The sequence below is a fragment of the Equus asinus genome, chromosome 5 (assembly GCF_041296235.1).
Source record: "Equus asinus isolate D_3611 breed Donkey chromosome 5, EquAss-T2T_v2, whole genome shotgun sequence".
NCBI classification, from domain to species: domain Eukaryota; kingdom Metazoa; phylum Chordata; class Mammalia; order Perissodactyla; family Equidae; genus Equus; species Equus asinus.
In genome coordinates this window covers 22,710,297-22,728,546 of record NC_091794.1, presented here as the reverse complement: position 1 = coordinate 22,728,546, position 18,250 = coordinate 22,710,297, and the positions used below count along the sequence as shown (strand labels likewise).

General features: G+C 38.2%; 2 protein-coding genes across 10 annotated transcripts in view; one reads left to right on the top strand and one right to left on the bottom strand.

Annotated features, from left to right (window-relative positions):
• Positions 1-6,594, bottom strand: part of CD86 (CD86 molecule) — a 62,774-nt gene extending 56,180 nt beyond the window's left edge. For 4 of the 6 annotated variants that reach the window (XM_070508961.1, XM_014829587.3, XM_070508962.1 and 1 more), the window contains exon 1: positions 6,456-6,594. In XM_070508961.1, coding sequence (XP_070365062.1) covers positions 6,456-6,469 — 14 coding nt within the window. In that variant the 5' untranslated portion in view covers positions 6,470-6,594. The remainder of the gene's footprint in view (positions 1-6,455) is intronic. The other 2 variants (XM_070508956.1, XM_070508959.1) reach the window with 2 other exon arrangements.
• Positions 1-18,250, top strand: part of ILDR1 (immunoglobulin like domain containing receptor 1) — a 76,354-nt gene that overhangs the window by 14,046 nt on the left and 44,058 nt on the right. The gene's annotated exons all lie outside the window — the stretch shown is intronic.

Genomic DNA, 18,250 nt, shown 5'->3' with positions numbered 1-18,250 from the left:
AATGGAACCATACAGTATGTAATATTTTAAGTTTGACATTTTCACTTAGCATAATTCCCTGGGGATTCACCCAAGTTGTTGTGTGTATCAATAGCTCTTTCTTTTTATTGCTGAGTAGTATTCCACCGAATAAGTGTACCACAGTTCGTTCAACCATTCACCCACTGATGGACACTTTTTTCCCCTAGTTTTTGACTATTATGAATAAAGTTGGTATGAACATTCATGTGCTGGTTTTTGTGTGAACATAGGTTTTCATTTCTCAGATAAATGCCCAAGAATGCAATTTCTGGGTCATATGGCAAGTGTATGTTTAGTTTTGTAAGAAGCTGCCAAACTGTTTTCCAGAGTGGCTGTACCATTTTACAATCCCAACAGCAATGTATGAGTGATCTGGTTTCTCTGCATCCTGCCAGCATTCGATATTACCATTATTTTTTATTTTAGCCATTCTGATAGGTGTGTAGTGTTATTTCATTGTAGTTTTAATTTTCATTCCCATAAGGCCCAATGACATTGAACATCTTTTCACGTGTTTACTTGTCATCTGTATATCCTGTTTGGGGAAATGTCTTTATTTTTTGCCCATTTTCTAGCTGGATTTTTGTTTGTTTACTTTTGAATCTGATAAATGAAAATATCTCATCGGTGTTTGAATTGGCATTTCTTTAATATCTAGTGAGAATGAATATTTTTGTCATTTATATATTTTTTAAATCACCTTATTATTAACTGCATTGGGTTGCTTTTGGTATTTCATAAGTGTTGGTTTCTATTTCCCATTAGACTATAAAAAATTACACGTTGGCTATTTCTTCTGTATTCTCCACAGTGTCTTTAAACTATCAGTTCTTGATAAAGATTTATTGTTTCCTTGGTTGAAGATAGTGGTAAGATGGGAATGGTGATCTCTGTTTATCTTTTGGTAGTTATCTATTTCAGGTTTTACCCCGTGGTTGGTTTCTGGCTAGTATTGACCAATTGTTTACTTAACTAAATGTTTATTCTTTTTTACTTTTAGTAAAACTTTCAGTACAGTCAAATCTGATTAATTTGATCCCCAACAATGTAGAACTGTGACATTTGGGTTGTTTGGCCAGTAATATCCTTGCACCTACAGGAAGCAAATTTTAGACTCCTTTTGACTTCAAAGCTTTCTAAGAAACTGCTTTAATACTTCTCTATTCCAGTTCTACTGGTTTTTACTCCTTTTTGATGGAAATTATAAGCGATTCCCCCAAACCACTCGGGCTTGTTGTCTTATTTACATCACCAGATTCACCACAGACTTCATCTCTGAGAAGACTTGAACACCAATGTTTTTATGCTTTAACCAAACAGAATGGAATCTGTGTCAGGATCAAAAATCCCACACATAGAATAACAGTTGCAAAATTCTTTTCTTCCCGAAATCCTTCCCAAGCCAGTTTTGGATGGAAAAAGTAGTATTGACTTTTCTCTCCTCTGTTTGGCTATTAAAGTAGAGAAGACCCCAGGTCTGGCTGACTTGACTTGAAGTTGTTCTCATGTGGCTCTTTATAGACGGCGGGGGTGAGTTTGGTCCAGTGAGAGGTGCCCTTTCATCACCAAACATTTTGCAGGCGTGGTCTATCAGCTGTCTCCATGTTCTCAGCTCTCTAAGGTCCACTCCTTCTATTCAACTGGGCATGCTCTCTGCAAAGGTCACTGAGGGGCCTCTGGACTCACATGATCAGTCATTCTGCTAATTCACCTTTCTGGAGAATCTGACACTGTGACTCCTCTCCGCTTTGTGAAATATTTTTCTCCTCTTACCTTAGGTGACCTAATCGTTTTTTGGTCCCCCTCCTCACCTCTCTGAGACACTTATTCAGTTTCCTTCTCTGGCTGTATGCACTTTCACCAAGGTGTTATGCACACTCACCAACTGTATTAGTTTGTTAGGGCTATAGTAACAAAGTACCAGAAACTGAGTGGCTTAAACAGCAGAAATTTATTATCTCACAGTTCTGGAAGCCAGAAGTCCAAAATGAAAGGATTGGCAGTGCTGGTTCCTTCTGAGGGTTGTGAGGGCAAGATCTGTTCCAGGCCTCTATCCTTGGTTTATAGATGGCCATCTTTCCACGTCTCTTCATATCGTCTTCTTTCTATGCAGGTTTCAGTGTCCAAGTTTCCTCCTCTTTATAAGCACACCAGTCATCTTGGATTAGGACACTCCCTAATGATGTCATTTTAAGCTGATTATCTCCATAAGGTCCCTCTGTCCAAACATAGTTACATCCTAAGGTACTGAGGTTAAGACTTCAACATATGAATTTTGAGAGGACACAATTCAACCCTTAACACTTAGTCCCTAAAGTCTCTTTTTCTATTGTATCTCATGTGCTCAAAGTAGAAGTTTGGTAAATATTCTTTCTCTTTGCATGGACACATCCTCCTCATTCTTGTATCTCTCTCTTCCTTTGGTTTCTGTGACACCACTTTTCTCTTGTTTGGCTCCAATCTCTCTCTAGTCCCTTCTTGGTGTCTATTGTGGACTCTTCATCCTCATCTACCTCCTTAAAAGTCAAAGTTTTCCAGGGTCCATCCTTGGCTTCTTTTCACTCCACCATCCCCCCTCCCTAGCGATCTCACCCACAGCAAGAATTTCAACTGTCAGCTGTACTTATGCTGAAGACTCTTAATGTCCACTTCAGCTCATACTTCTTTCTTGAGTTTTGCACCTGTATATCTACTTGTCTACTTGGACATCACCATCCAGCTGCTCCACAGGATCTCAAATTCAGCATGTTAAAAAACGAACTCAACTTCTGTCCTCTCTTTCCCCCAGCCCAAACCCCATCCATTTCCTATATCCCCTATTTTGTGAAGAATGTCACTCAGATCTCTCTTTCTAAGCTCCACATCTGTGAAAACCCAAATCCCATCAATTCTAGTCTTTAAATATCTCTTAAATGAATCCTCTCCTCTCTGATCCTACAATAACTACCCTGGTTTCACGTCCTCAACACCTCTCCTTGGATTATTCCAATGGTTTCCTAAATGATGTTCTTGTCACCCTAAATCAGTTTTGCACTCTGCTGCCAGAGGAACTTTTTAAAGCAAATTTTATCATATCTTTGCTTGTTTATGATTCTTCAAGCTTAGGCTGTGACTTTAGGAGAATCATGACTAGATGCCTGGGCTCCGGGGGCTCCTTGTCTTGGCTCCTCCCAGGTTCCACCTCATCTTCCATTGTTACTACCCATCAGGCCTCTTCTCACAGTTATACTTGCAATTCCCCCGCAACTCCCTTTGTCTATTTAATCACCCAGACCTTCGGTCTTTAAACCATGCTGACCTCTCATGAAGCCCAAAGCTTTTGGTCTATAAGAGCCTCAGCAGGGTCTCTGAGCCATCTCTTCCCTCCTGCCCTAGCTCTTTGTTCCCTGCTTCATCCTTGCACCTAACTTGGCTCTTAGCTTCCTTAGCCTCACCCTCCTTTCCAGCATTTGACTTCCCACTGACATCAGAGTCATTCTCTGTGGCTGACCTTGTCCTTGAGCTCTGCCTATTTCGGGTCAGCTCCTCTGGGAGCCCTGAGTCCTGACAGGCCCAGAGACTATTGAACACTTCTGGTGGGAAAAACCTTCCTGAATTCTAGTCCTAGCACTGCCATCAAGTAGTTGCGTAATCTTGCACAAATCTCTTCCCCTCTAGTTCTTGATCCTAACAGTAACAGTAACAAAAACGGCTAATAATAATAATTACTGAGTACCTATCACAGCAGGGTTCTAAGCATTTTACATGGATTATCTCACTAAAATCACACAACCACCTTGTGACACGTCACAATTATCCCCGTTATACAGATAAGAAGCTGAGGATTACAATCATTAAGCAGCTCATCCAAGGTCACAAAGATAGAAAGTGGGAGAAGCTGGAATTCAAATGCCAGTACTCTGGTTCAAAGTGTGGTCACTTAGCCACTGCACTGTTCTTCCCACCAACATGCAGCTCACTCTAGAGCCAGGCCATCACATCCGTCAAATAAGGAAATGAGAGCTCCGGTCTCTCCCACACGGAACAGTATATGAAAACAGGCCTATTAGGATCTAGCGAGTTATGAGTAGAGTGCATATATTTTGAAAAGGAGTCAAGACAAACAAGTTAAACACAAAGGGCAAAAGCCGTAACAATGGAATTCCATAAATTATGAGTGATCACATACCACTAGAGAGCTGTCTGCTTTTCTGAGAGAAGCCAGCTATTGGTTTCTTTTCCTTAGATATCTATGTTTATTTTTCTGTCTGGAAACGTGATCCAAGTTCAAAAACACAAAGTAGAAAATAAAAATCAGCTGTATTTCTGATTATCACTATGTGTATACAGGTACCATGTACGGAAGTAGGAGCACTGTGCATTCTGCTTTTTTTCTCTTAAGCTAAACACATTAAGAATTGTTCTACAATAGAATTTTTAATGATTGTATGGTATTCCATTACGGATGTTCCATAATTAACCAATTACCTATGTTTAGACATTTAAATTGTTTCTAAGATTGTCCCTATTAGAAACAATGGCAAGAAAACATATCCATGTCACTAAAACTTTAGAAACACATATGATTATGTCCTTACAGTAAACTCCTGAAAGTTGACCTGCTTGCTTACAGGGCATATACATTTAAGGGCTTTTGATATCCATCACCATATTATTGACCAGGAAGATTATATTACCATCAGCAGATAATAAGGGTATGAATGTTCCTCCCTTCTTAGCAATATGTAGGATTTTTGCTAGCTTGCTTGCTTTTTAAACAAAATATTTGCCACTTTGATAAAAAGAAAAGTGATATTTCACTATTGTAGTTTGCATTTCTTTTATTTCAGATGAGACTAAACATTATTATTTTTCTTTTTTGGAGGAAGATTAGCCCTGAGCTAACTACTGCCAATCCTCCTCTTTTTGCTGAGGAAGACTGGTCCTGAGCTAACATCCATGCCCATCTTCCTCCACTTTATATGTGGGACGCCTGCCACAGCATGGCTTGCCAAGCGGTGCCATGTCCGCACCCGGGACCCCAACCAGCGAACCCCCAGGCCGCTGAAGCGGAACATGCTCACTTAACCACTGCACCACTGGGCTGGCCCTGAGACTAACCATTATTTATCAGCCATTTATACTTTAAAATTTCCTGTTCACGATCAATTTTCAGGAGCTGTAAAACAAAGAGAATCGTAACAAGAGCCATATAGATGTGGCCTGTGGCTCCACAGACGTCGGCAGGAGGTGTTAGCATAATGAAGTGCTCCCACCTCTACAGCTCCACAAAAATTGTAAATTCTGTAATTGTTTTTTTTATATATGTGTAACATTTCAAAATTCCACTTAAGGGAAAAGGATTTTTTACTTGGAAATTTAACTCCCGATCTTCTGAAATAAAAGCAGCAAAGCAGTTTCCCAAACCAGTAAGCACCGGCTAGACGAGGGGTGCTTAGATTTTCAAAGAACAATAGTAAATGATGGCTGACACCAACTGCCACCATCCAAGAGAAGGGTGGGTCTGACTCCTTCCAGTAAGTCACTGCCACGGGGACCTACCAGGGCATGAAGAAACCTTGTGGTGCAGAGCAAAGTGGCAAGAAAGATTTTAGCTCTACTCCTTATGAGTAGTGTGACCTTTAGCTAGTTATTTAGCCTCCCTAAGCTATAGTTATCTCATCCATAAAACGCAATGATGCTATTATCTGTCCGAGAGTCATTGCGAAGATTAAAACTCTGTCAAATAACAGCCGTAAAGTACACAGCACGTCATGCATGTTCAATACCCACCAGCTAATTGAATTACTCTCGTCTTTTCACTACCTCCTCCTGCTCAGAATCTCCCATGGCCTGTTTGTGATTCGTTATCTGGGTTCTGCATTTTCTTCTTCTATCTGTTCTTCCTCGTCTTTTCCCTTGACCCTCTCCTTCTACCTTCTCTATCTCCTTCTCTCATCCCCACGTCAAAATTTACTTTTATCATTTGTCACAATTGTGCAAACATTAAAAAATTTCCTGATTCTTAAAGTCAACAACTGAAACATTTCAATATTTGAAAAACAAATTTACAAAATCAAAATTAATCACTTAAAAAAATGCCGACAAACAATAAAATTTGGGGGAGCTCAAATAATTCTCACATTTGAGTGGCAGTCAAATGTCTTTGGTAGAAGTTTTTTTAAAAGCTTCCCTGGCTTGGAGTATGGAATCAACCTAGAGTGGATGATCCAAGAAGGGGAGAATGGCTTCAGACTTCAGCTAAACTTTCACACTACAGACCTTTCTTTCTCCCAGATGTTTCTGCTTTTGGCTTCTACCTAAATATGCCTTTAACATATACTAGTATTCTCAGGCAGGAAGGACAAAAAGAGCACCATCCTCAACCTCAGTCTGCCGTTGAGGTCACTTAACTCATAATCATCTTTCAAAGAATAATAAGATTGGTCACTCACCATCCGAGATCCATCTTGGCTGCTTCTCCTGTTGGGCTAATGTCGAAGAATGACCCTGCTTGTCTTCTGTTTGTGCTAGTTCACGTCGCAGTAGGAGGAGCAACACCTTCTACGCCTGTGAAAACCTTCTTCCTCAATGACTCTAGACCCTGTAGCTTTCTTTCATAAAGCCTGTTCCTCTTTTCTCTACAGATTTTGCCAATGCTTGGGGAAGAAGTTTAACCCTTTCCTTGCATTTGAATTCATTGACCTAGGTCTGAATATATATATATATATATTTTTTTTTAAAAGATTGGCACCTGGGCTAACAACTGTTGTCAATCTTTTTTTTTTTTTTCCTGCTTTTATCTCCCCAACCCCCCCCCCGTACACAGTTGTATATCTTAGTTGCACATCCTTCTAGTTGTGGGATGTAGGATGCTGCCTCAACGTGGCCCCACGAGCGGTGCCATGTCCGCGCCCAGGATCCGAACCCTGGGTGGCTGCAGTGGAGCACAGGAACTTAACCACTCCACCATGGAGCCGGCCCCTGAATATATTTTTAAGAAATAATTCCATGGCTTGAGTTCCAAACATGACATTAAGATGAGGCTGACTAAAAATCCTCCCTTTTGAAATTTGCTCAAAAAACCTAGAAAATAAGCTAATTAGAAAGAGAAAAAATATCTCTGCATTTATAAGATAAAAGAACATTCTACAGATTTTGGTAAGACAATAAAAAGTGTGATTTCTTATGGATGTGGATTGGGAGTGAGTAGCCTCCGTTTGCTGATTTCCACCACCAAGATGATGGAGGATTTCACTTTGGGGGCAAAGGGATGTACACCTGTGACAGCTGTACAACCAAGGAGGGCAAACAAAAACCACTGCTTCTGTTATTTCATTCCTACTATAGCCAAGGATTAAATTGGCGACAATTAAATTAAAGAGGAATCTTTCTGAAATAGAGGCCTAAAATAAAAAAACAACCAGCATTCTAAAATTAAGAGATGTACTTGAGAGAGAAACATAAAATTCATCAAGCAAAAACTATTACCAGAAGAAAAGAAATTTCCGTGTATACACTAAAAAGGGCACTATTAAGGAACTCAAAGTGTTCAGATTGTCAAAAAAAGTATGAAAATGGATTTTCATCCAGATAAATCATTGTGAACATTTTAACTTCCGAAGATGAAGAAAGCTCAAAATAAAATGATAAAGTAGAATGACTGCAGAGAAAGATAAATGAGCTTGACTTCTTACTCAACCCCAAATGTCAGAAAAACACAGAATGACATCTATAGTTTTGAGGTAGCATTCTCTATCCAGATAAGATGCCAGTTAAGTGTGAAGTTAATAGAAATAAATTACCAAGAAGCTACCCCCCGCCCCGAAAAAAAACCACCACCAAGGTAACCTTTCTAAATAACTTACTTAAAGCGGTGTTTCAGAATTGTAAGAAATAAATTAAAATTGAAAGCCTAAGGATGGAAAAGCTATGATTGGAAAAATACCACCAAAACAGTGGTGAGTTGAAGGCCAGTTAAACATATAGAGATAAGACTAAACAATTATTGTAAATTGGTTTAGAAGATCAGAATGTTAATAAAGAATTATTAGGAATACATTGCCTACACTGTTTTTAATGAGGCTTGAAAATAACAGGTGATAGAGAAGATTCTGGGAAGATGGCAGAGTAGGAAGCACCAGGAATCTGTCTCCCTGCCTGGACAATTGCACTGGCAGAATCTGATGTAACTATTCTGGAACTCTGGAGTCTATTGAAGGCTTTCATTTTCTGGGGGAAGTCTTGGACTATAAATTGTGGCTAATTTCAGTCAATTTCAGCTCTTAGCGCAGTAGCAGATATCCATCCCCCACTCCCAGTTTTACTGCAGGCAGTTGTGCACATGTTCCTGGAGCAGCTTGTACACAGTTTGCAGGAGTCAGGGTGGGAATAAAAGACCCTGACCCCCAAATATCTGGGATCTATGCTCTGATCCCTGATTGCTGCTTCTGATACAGAAGTGCAGACGAAAAGGTGGGCCCCATTGTTGTTGCACCTGCCTCCATTGTTGCAAGATCTTCCTGCTCCAGCTGAAGTGACTTACAGGGGATTTGAAGGGCTGGCCCTTTTCTGTCCCTTCATTTTTCTCTTTTTTCCCTTTCTGGAGCCAGACATTAAAGACTAGGACATTCAAAAGCAACTGCATACATGGAGAACATTATAAAGTGACCATGCTTGCCCAGGGAAAGGCACAGGCTCAGAAAACACCTGAGAAGACCTTAAGTTTATACCTCAGTCTGACCTTTGGCACAGAGACAGCCTACAACAATCAAAAAAACAAAAATAATAACAAAACTCCCCCAGCAAACAGTGGGGAAGGTGGATAATCTGATTCCCAGAGTTACCACATTATTGGATTCAAATGTCCAGTTTTCAACAAAAATCACAAAGCATATAAAGAAACGCAAAAGTATGGCCCATTCAAAGGAAGAAAATACATCAACAGAAACTGCTCCTGATAAAGACTTGATGGAAGATCTGCTAGACAACTGTCTTAAAGATGCTCAAAGAACTAAAGGAAGATACAGAGAAAGTCAACAAAATGACGTATGAACAAAACGGAAATATCAATAAGGAGATAGAAAACCTAAAAAGAAACCAAAAAGAAATTCTGGAACTGAAAAGTATAATTACTGAAACGAAACATTCACTAGAGGGATTCAAAGGAAAATTTGAGCAGGCAGAAGAAAGAATTAGTGAACTTGAAAATAAGACAAAAGAAATTATTGAGTCTGAGGAACAGAAAGAAAAAAAATTGGAGAAAAATTATCAGAGCCTAAGGGACCCATGGAACACCATCAAATCAACCAACACACTCACCATGAGAGTCCCAGAGGAGAAGAGAGAGAGAAAGGGGCAGAGAGAATATGTGAAGAAATCATTATTTCTTCACATTTGTGAAGTGAAAACTTCACAAATTTAATGAAACACATGAATATAATATCCAAGAAGCTCAACAAACTCCAAGTAAGATAAACTCAAAAAGACCTACGATGAGACATATTATAATGAAACTTCTGAAAGCTAAAGAGAAAGAGAAAGTCTTGAAAGCATCAGGAGACAAGTGACTTGTCATATACAAGGGATCCTCAATAAGATTATCACCATATTTCTCAGCAGAAACTTTGGAAGCCAGAAGATCAGGGGCCGATATATTCAAAGTGCTAAAAGAAAAAAACCCTGTCAACCAAGAGTCTTTTATATGGAAAAACTATCCTTCAAAAGTGAGCAAGAAACTAAGACTTCCAAGATAAATAAAAGCTGAGGCAATTGGTTACTGCTAGGTCTTCCCTGGATGAAGTTCTCAAGGGAGTCCTGAAGGGTGAAATGAAGGCATACTCAACTTTCTCATACAGTAACTCAAAGCCGTATGAAGAAATAAAGGTCTCATAAAGGTAAATGCATGGGAAATTCTAAAAGCTAGTAGCATTGTAACTTTGATTTGTAACTCTACATTTTGTTTTCTACATAATTTAAGAGACTAATGCATTTAAAAGATTTTTTTTACATAATTTAAGAGACTAATGCATTTAAAAGACTTAGTTTATGTTTTTGGTCACACAATGTATAAAGATGTAATTTTGTAACATCAACAACTGAAAGGGGTGGTGACATAACTGTAAAGGAGTAAGTTTTTGTATGCTATAAAGTTAAGCAAGTATAATTCAATTAGAATGCTACAGCTTTAGGATGTAATGTAATCCCCATGATAACCACAAAGAAAATGGCTACAAAATATACACAAAAGGATATAAGAAAGGAATTTAAACATTCTGCTACAAAAAATATCAGCTAAACACAAAAGAAGACAATAATGCTGGAAATGAAAGACAAAAAATATCTGTAAGGCATATAGAAAACAAACAGCAAAATGACAGGAGTCCCTCCTTATCAATAATCACTGACATTTGGAGAATTCAACAGACCACTTTTGGTAATAGGTATAACAACCAGACAGAAGATGAGTAAGGAAATAGAGGACACAATAAGCCAACTAGATCTAACAGACATACACAGAATACTCTACCCAACAACAATAGCATACACATTCTTCTCAAGTACACATAAGACATTTTCCAGGGTAGACCACATGTTAGGTTATAAATTAACTCTCAATAGATTTAAAAAGATAGCTATTGGGGCCAGCCCCGTGGCCGAGTGGTTCAGTTCGCATGCTCTGCTTCCCGCAGCCCAGGGTTTCACTGGTTTGGATCCTGGGCAGGGACATGGCACCACTCATCAGGCCACGTTGTGGTGGCGTCCCATGTGCCACAACTAGAAGGACCTACAACTAAAAATACACAACTATGTACTGGGGGAACTTGGGGAGAAAAAAGCATTAAAAAAAAAAGAAGATTGGCAACTGTTGTTAGCTCAGGTGCCAATCTTTCAAAAAAAAAAAAAAGATAGCTATCATATGAATTATCTCCTCAGACCACAATGGGATGACATTAGGAATCAATAATAGAAGTAAAACTGGAAAATTCACAAATTGGTGGAAATTAAACAACATATTCTTAACCAATGGGTCAAATAAGAAATCACAAATGGTATTATAAAATACTTAGAGATGAATGAAAACAAAACACAACACACCAAAACTTATGGGACACAGTGAAGGCAGTGCTAAGCTGGAAATTTATAGCTATAAACACTTACATTAAAAAGCAAGAGAGATCTCAAATCAAAAACCTAACTTTGAAACTTAAGGAACTGGAAAAAGAAGAACAAACCAAACCCAAAGACAGAAGAAGGAAGGAAATAATAAAGATTAGAACAGAGATAAATGAAATAGAGAATAGAAAAACAGCAGAAAAAATCAATGAAACCAAACGATGGTTCCTTGAAAAGATCAAAAAAATTGACAACCCTTAGGCAGATGGACTATGAAAAAAGAGAGAAGACTCAAGTTACTAAAATCAGAAGTGACCAATGAGTCAAAGAAGAAATCAAAAGGGAAATCTTGAGACAGAGAAAAATAAAAACACAAATTACTAAAACTTATGGGACGCAGCAAAAACAATTCTAAGGGGGAATTTTATAACAATAAACGCCTACATTAAGAAAACAGAAAGATCTCAATTAAACAATCTAACTTTACCCCACGAGGAATCAGAAAAAAAAGAACAAACTAAGCCAAAAGTTAGCAGAAGGAAGGAAATAATAAATATTAGTGTAGAAATAAATGAAATAGAGACTAGAAAGACAATAGAAGAGATCAAGGAAACTAATAGTTGGTTTTTTGAAAAGACAAACAAAATTGACAACCTTTAACTAGACTAACCAGGAACAAAGGAGGGAGGACTCAAATCAATAAAATTATAAACGAGAGAGGAGAAATTACAACTGATAGTACAGAAATACAAAGATCATAAGAGAACACTATAAATAATTATACACCAAGAAATTGGATAACCTAGAAGCAATGGATAAAATTCTAGAAACCAATACTGAACATTAGAAATATAAAATCTGAAGAAACCAATAACGAGTAAGGAGATTGAAGCAGTAATCAAAAAACTCTCAAGCCCAGGACCTGATGGCTTCAGGGGTGAATTTTACCAAACATTTAAAGAGGAATTAACACCAATCCTCCTCAAACTCTTCCAGAAAATTGAAGAGGAGGGAACAATTCCAAACTCATATTACAAAGCCAGACTTACCCTCATTTCAAAGCCACTTAAAGACACTACAAGAAAAGGAAATTACAGGCCGATATTCCTGATGAACATAGATACAAAAATCCTCAAAAAAGTACTAGCAAATTGAATTCAGCAGCACATCAAAAGGATCATACACCATGATCAAGCAGGATTTATCCCTGAGATGCAAGAATGCTTCAATATATGCAAATCAATAGATGTGATACACTACATTAACAGAATGAAGGATAAAAATCATATGATCATCTCAATAGATGCCTAAAATGTATTTGACAAAATTCAACATTCTTTCTTGATTAAAAAAAACCGGACAAATTAGTATAGAAGATATTTACCTCCACATAATAAAGGCCATACATCACAAGCCCGTAGTTAACATCATATTCAACAAAGAAAGCTAAAAACTTTCCATCTAAGATCAGGAACAAGATGAAGATGCTCACTCTCACCAAAATCCTAAAATTTTTATGGAACCACAGAAGACTCCGAACAGCCAAAGCAATCTTGAGAAGTAGAAATAAAGATGGAGGCATCACATTCCTGATTTCAAACTATATTACAAAATTATAGTAATCAAAAGAGTATGGTCCTGGCATCAAAAAGGACATATAGATCAGTGGAACAGAATAGAGAGCACAGAAATAAAACCACGCATATACTGTCAACTGATCTTTGACAAAGGCACCAAGAATACACAACATGGAAATGATAGTCTCTTCAGTAAATAGTGTTGGGAAAACTGGATCTCCACATACAAAACATTGAAATTGGACCATTATATTACAACACACAAAAATTAACTTGAAATGGATTCAAGACTTAAAGGTAAGATCTAAAACTGTAACACTCCTTAAAAAAATATGGGCTAATCTCCTTGACATTAGCCTTGGCAAATATTTTTTTTAATATGACACAGAAGCACAGGCAACAAAAATAAACAACTGGGATCACATCAAACTAAAACGTTTCTGTACAGAAAAGCAAACAACAAAATGAAAAAGCAAGCTATGGAATGGGAGAGATATTTGCAAACCATATATCTTATAAGGGGTTACTAACCAAAATTTATAAGGAACTCAGACAACTCAGTAGCAAAAAATTACCATAATTACAAAATGGGCAAAAGACTTGTATAGACAATTTTTCAAATATGACATACAAATGACCAACAGGTAAATGAAAAGGTGCTCAACATCACTAATCATCAGGGAAATACAAATCAAAACCATAATGAGATACCACGTCACGCCTGTTAGAATGGCTATTATCAAAAAGATAAGAAATAACTAGTGTTGACAAGAAAGTAGAGTAAAGGGAACCCTTGTACACCATTGGTGGGAATGCAAATTGGTACAGCAATTATAGAAGTTTGCAGTTCCTCAAAAAATTAAAAATAGAACTACCACATGATCCATCAATCTCACTTCTGGGTATATATTCAAAGGAAATAAAAATCAGTATCTCAAAGAGATAATTGCACCCTCATGCTTATTGCAGCATTATTTACAATAGCCAAGATATGGAAACAGCCTAAGTGTTCATAGAGGAATGAATGAATTAAAGAAAATGTGATATACATATGTATATAATGAAATATTATTCAGCCATAAAAAAGCAGGAAATCCTGCCACTTGTGACAACATGGTGAACCTGGACATTATGCTTAGCCGAATAAGCTAGAAACAGAAAGACAAATACTGTATGATCTCATTTATACATGAAATTTAAAAGTTGAACTCATAGAACCAGAGAGTAGAACAGTGATTGCCAGGGACTGGAGGACAGGAGAAACGGGGAGATGTTGGTCAAAGGATGTAAACTTTCAGTTATAAGATGAATAAATTCTGGGTATCTAATGTACAGCATGGTGATTATAGTTAATAATACTTATTGAATGCTTGAAATATGCTAACAGAGTAGATCCTAAGTGTTCTCACCAGACAAAACAAGATAACTATGTGAAGTGATGGATGTGTTAATTAACTTGATTGTAATAATCATTTCACAATGTACACATATATTAACTCATCGTGTTGTACACCTTTTAAAAAATCACCTAAATATGTATACAACCTAAATATGTATAATTTTTATTTGTCAATTTTACCGCAATAAAGATGGGTAAAAATAATCAAAACATAAAAGAAAATTACAGAACAGTTACATTTACAATATCATCAAAAAGAATTAAGTACTTGGAAATTAACAAAGGAGATGAAAGACTTGCACAATGAAAACTACAAAACATTTCTTAAAGAGATTTAAGAAGACATAAATGGAAACATATTCCATGTTCATGGATTGACAGATTTAATGTTGTTAAGACGTCTACACCACCCAAAGTAATCTAAAAATTTAATGCAATTTTCTTCAAAATCTCAATGACATTTTTTGCAGGAAAAAAAAATCCTTAAAATTCATATGGAATCTCAAAGAAGCGGAAATAGCCAAAACCATCTTGAAAAAGAAGAACAAATGTAGAGGACTCACACTTCCTGATTTCAAAACTTACTACAAAGCTACAGTAATCAACACTTTGTGGAACTGGCATAAAGACAGACATGTAAACTAGTGGAATAGAATAGAGAGGCCAGAAATAAATCCCCATATACATGGTCAAATGATATTTGACAAGGCACCAAGACCATTCAATGGGGAAACAACAGCCTTTTCAACAAATGGTGCTTGGAAAACTGGATAGCCACATGTAAAAGACTGAAGTTTCACCCTTATCTAACACTATATACAGAAATTAACTCAAAATTTATTAAAGACCTAAGTGTAAGACCTAAAACTATAACACTCTTAGAAGAAAACATAGGGCAAAACCTTTATGACACTGAATTTGGCAATGATTTCTTAGGTATGACACCAAAGGTACAGGCAACAAAAGAAAAAATAGACAAATTGAACTTCATAAAAATTTTAAAACGTTGTGTATCAAAATAGTAACAGAGTAAAAATGCAACCCACAGAATGGAAGAAAATATTTGCAAATTACATATCTAATAAAGGATTAATATCTAGAATATTTAGAGAACTCCTCGAACAACAACAAAAAACAAACAATTCAAAAATGAGCAAAGATCTTGAATAGGTGTTTCTCCAAAGAAGATATACAAATGACCAATAAGCACATGAAAATATGCTCAGCACAACTAATCATTAGGGAAGTGCAAATCAAAACCACAGTGAGACACCACCTCACACCTATTAGGATGGCTACTATCAAAAAAGAAGAAAACCAAAATAACAAGTGTTGGTGAGGATGTGGAGAAATTGGCACCTTGTGTATTGCTGGTGGGAATGTAAGATGGTACCACTGCTATAGAAAAAGGTATGGCATTTCTTCAAAAAATTAAACATGGGGCTGGCCCCGTGGCCGAGTGGTTAAGTTCGCACGCTCTGCTGCAGGTGGCCCAGTGTTTTGTTGGTTTGAATCCTGGGCACGGACATGGCACTGCTCATCAAACCACGCTGAGGCAGCATCCCACATGCCACAACTAGAAGGACCCACAATGGAGAATATACAACTATGTACCAGGAGGCTTTGGGGAGAAAAAGGAAATAAATAAAACCTTAGAAAAAAAAATTAAACATAAGGGCCAGCCCAGAGGCATAGCAGTTAAGGTCGTGTGCTCTGCTTTAGCAGCCCAGGGTTCTCAGGTTCGGATCCAGGCGCAGACGTAGTCATCAAGCCATGCTGTGGTGGCATCCTGCATAAAGTAGAGGAAGATTGACACAGATGTTAGCTCAGTGACAATCTTCTTCAAGCAATAAGAGGAAGATTGGCAACAGATGTTAGCTCAGGACCAATCTTCTTCACATACACAAAATAAATTTAAACAATAGAATTATCATGTGATCCAGCAATTCCACTTCTGGGTATATTCTCAAAAGGAGTGAAAAGCAAGGTCTTGAAGAGATAGTTCTGCCTCCATGTTCATAGCAACATTATTCACAATAGCCAGAAGATTGAAGCAAACCAAGTGACCACTGAGGGATGAATGGATAAACAAAATGTGGTATATACATACAATGGAATATTATACACATTAAAAAGAAAGAAAATTTTGACACACGATACAACACCGATAAACCTTGAAGACATTATGATAAGTGAAGTAAGCTAGTCAAAAAAGGACGCATCTGATTCCTTCTATATAAGGTTCCTAGAATAGTAAAATTCATAGAGACATAAAGTAGAATGGTGTTGCCAGGGGCTGGTGGGAGCGGGGATGGGGAGGTAGCATTTAATGGGTACACAGATTCAGTTAGGAAAGATGAAAAGGTTCTGGAGACGGATGATGGGGATGGTTGGACAACAAAGTGAAAGTACTTATTACCACAGAATTGTACATTTAAAAATGGTTAAAATGGCAAATTCTATGTTATGTATATCGCTGCCACAACAAAATGCCAAAGACTTGGTGGCTTGAACAACAGAAATGTATTTTCTCACAGTTTTGGAGACTAGAAGTCCAAGATCAATGTGTTGGCAGGTTTGGTTTCTCCTGAGGCCTCTCTTGGCTTGCAAATGACCACAATCTCACTGTGTCCTCATAGGGTCCTTCCTTGGTGTGTACTAAGGCCTGCTGTCTCTTCCTCTTCTTATAAAGAGAGTAGTCCTATTGGATTAGGACCACACTCTATGACATCATTTAACCTTAATTACCTCTGTAAAGGCCATTTCTCCAAATACAGTCATACTGAGGGTTAGTGCTTCACCATATTAATTTCAGGGGAACACAATTCTGTCTACATCACAATTTTAAAAAATATTTATTATTTCACAGTTTCTGTAGGTCAGGAATTCCGGAGAGACTTAGCTGGTTATTCTGAGTCAAGGGCCTATCATCTCAGGTTGCGGTCAGGATGTCAGCGAGGGCTAGAGTCCTCCGAAGGCTTCACTGGAGCTAGAGGAGCTGCTTCAAGAGGGCTCACTCAGGGGCTGGCCCAGTGGTGCAGTGGTTAAGTTCTCACATTCCTCTTTGGTGGCCTGGGGTTCACTGGTTCGGATCCCAGGTGCGGACCTATGCACTGCTTGTTGAGCCATGCTGTGGCAGGTGTCCCACATATAAAGTAGAGGAAGATGGGCACTCATGTTGGCTCAGGGCCAGTCTTCCTCAGCAAAAAGAGGATTGACAGCAGATGTTAGCTAAGGGCTAATCTTCCTCAAAAAAAAAAAAAAGAGAGAGAGAGAGCCCACTCAGATGGCCCTTCGCTGAAGACCTCTGTTCCTTGCTAGCTGTTGGCAGCAGTCCCCAGTTCCCCATCCTGTGTACTTCTCCTCCAACATGGTACCTGGCTTTCCCCAGGAGAAATTATCCAAGAAAGAGAGATTAAACTACAGTGCCTTTTATGATCTAATCTCCAAAGTCACATACTGGCCATTCTACTTTGCATTAGAAGCAAGTCACTAAATCCAGACCATACTCAATGGGAGGAGAATTAGACGTTATCTTTTTTTTTTGAGGAAGATTAGCCCTGAGCTAACATCTGCCACCAATCCTTCTCTTTTTGCTGAGGAAGGCTGGTCCTGAGCTAACATCTGTGCCCATCTTCCTCTACTCTATACGTGGGACGCCTACCACAGCATGGCTTGCCAAGCAGTGCCACGTCCGCACCCAAGATCCAAACCAGCTAACCCTGAGCCCCCGAAGCAGAACGTGTGAACTTAACCACTGTGCCCCCAGGCTGGCCCCCTATTTTTTTTTTTTTTTTTTGATGAGAAACATTGGCCCTGAGCTAACGTCTCTTGCCTATATTCCTCTTTTTGCTTGAGGAAGATTGTTGCTGAGCTAACATATGTGCCAGTCTTCCTCTATTTTGTATGTGGGATGCCCCCAAAGCATGGCTTGGTGAATGGTGTGTAGGTCCACACCCAGGATTCGAACCCGCAAACCCCGGGCCGCTGAAGCAGAGTACACAAACTTAACCAGTATGCAACTGGGCCATGCCCCAGATGCTATTTTTTTAAGGCAGGAGTATAAAAAATCTGTGAACATATTTTAAAACCACTACTGGAGGAAATATATTTATAGAACTGAAATTACAAGGAAATATAGATACAAATATATTTAAGG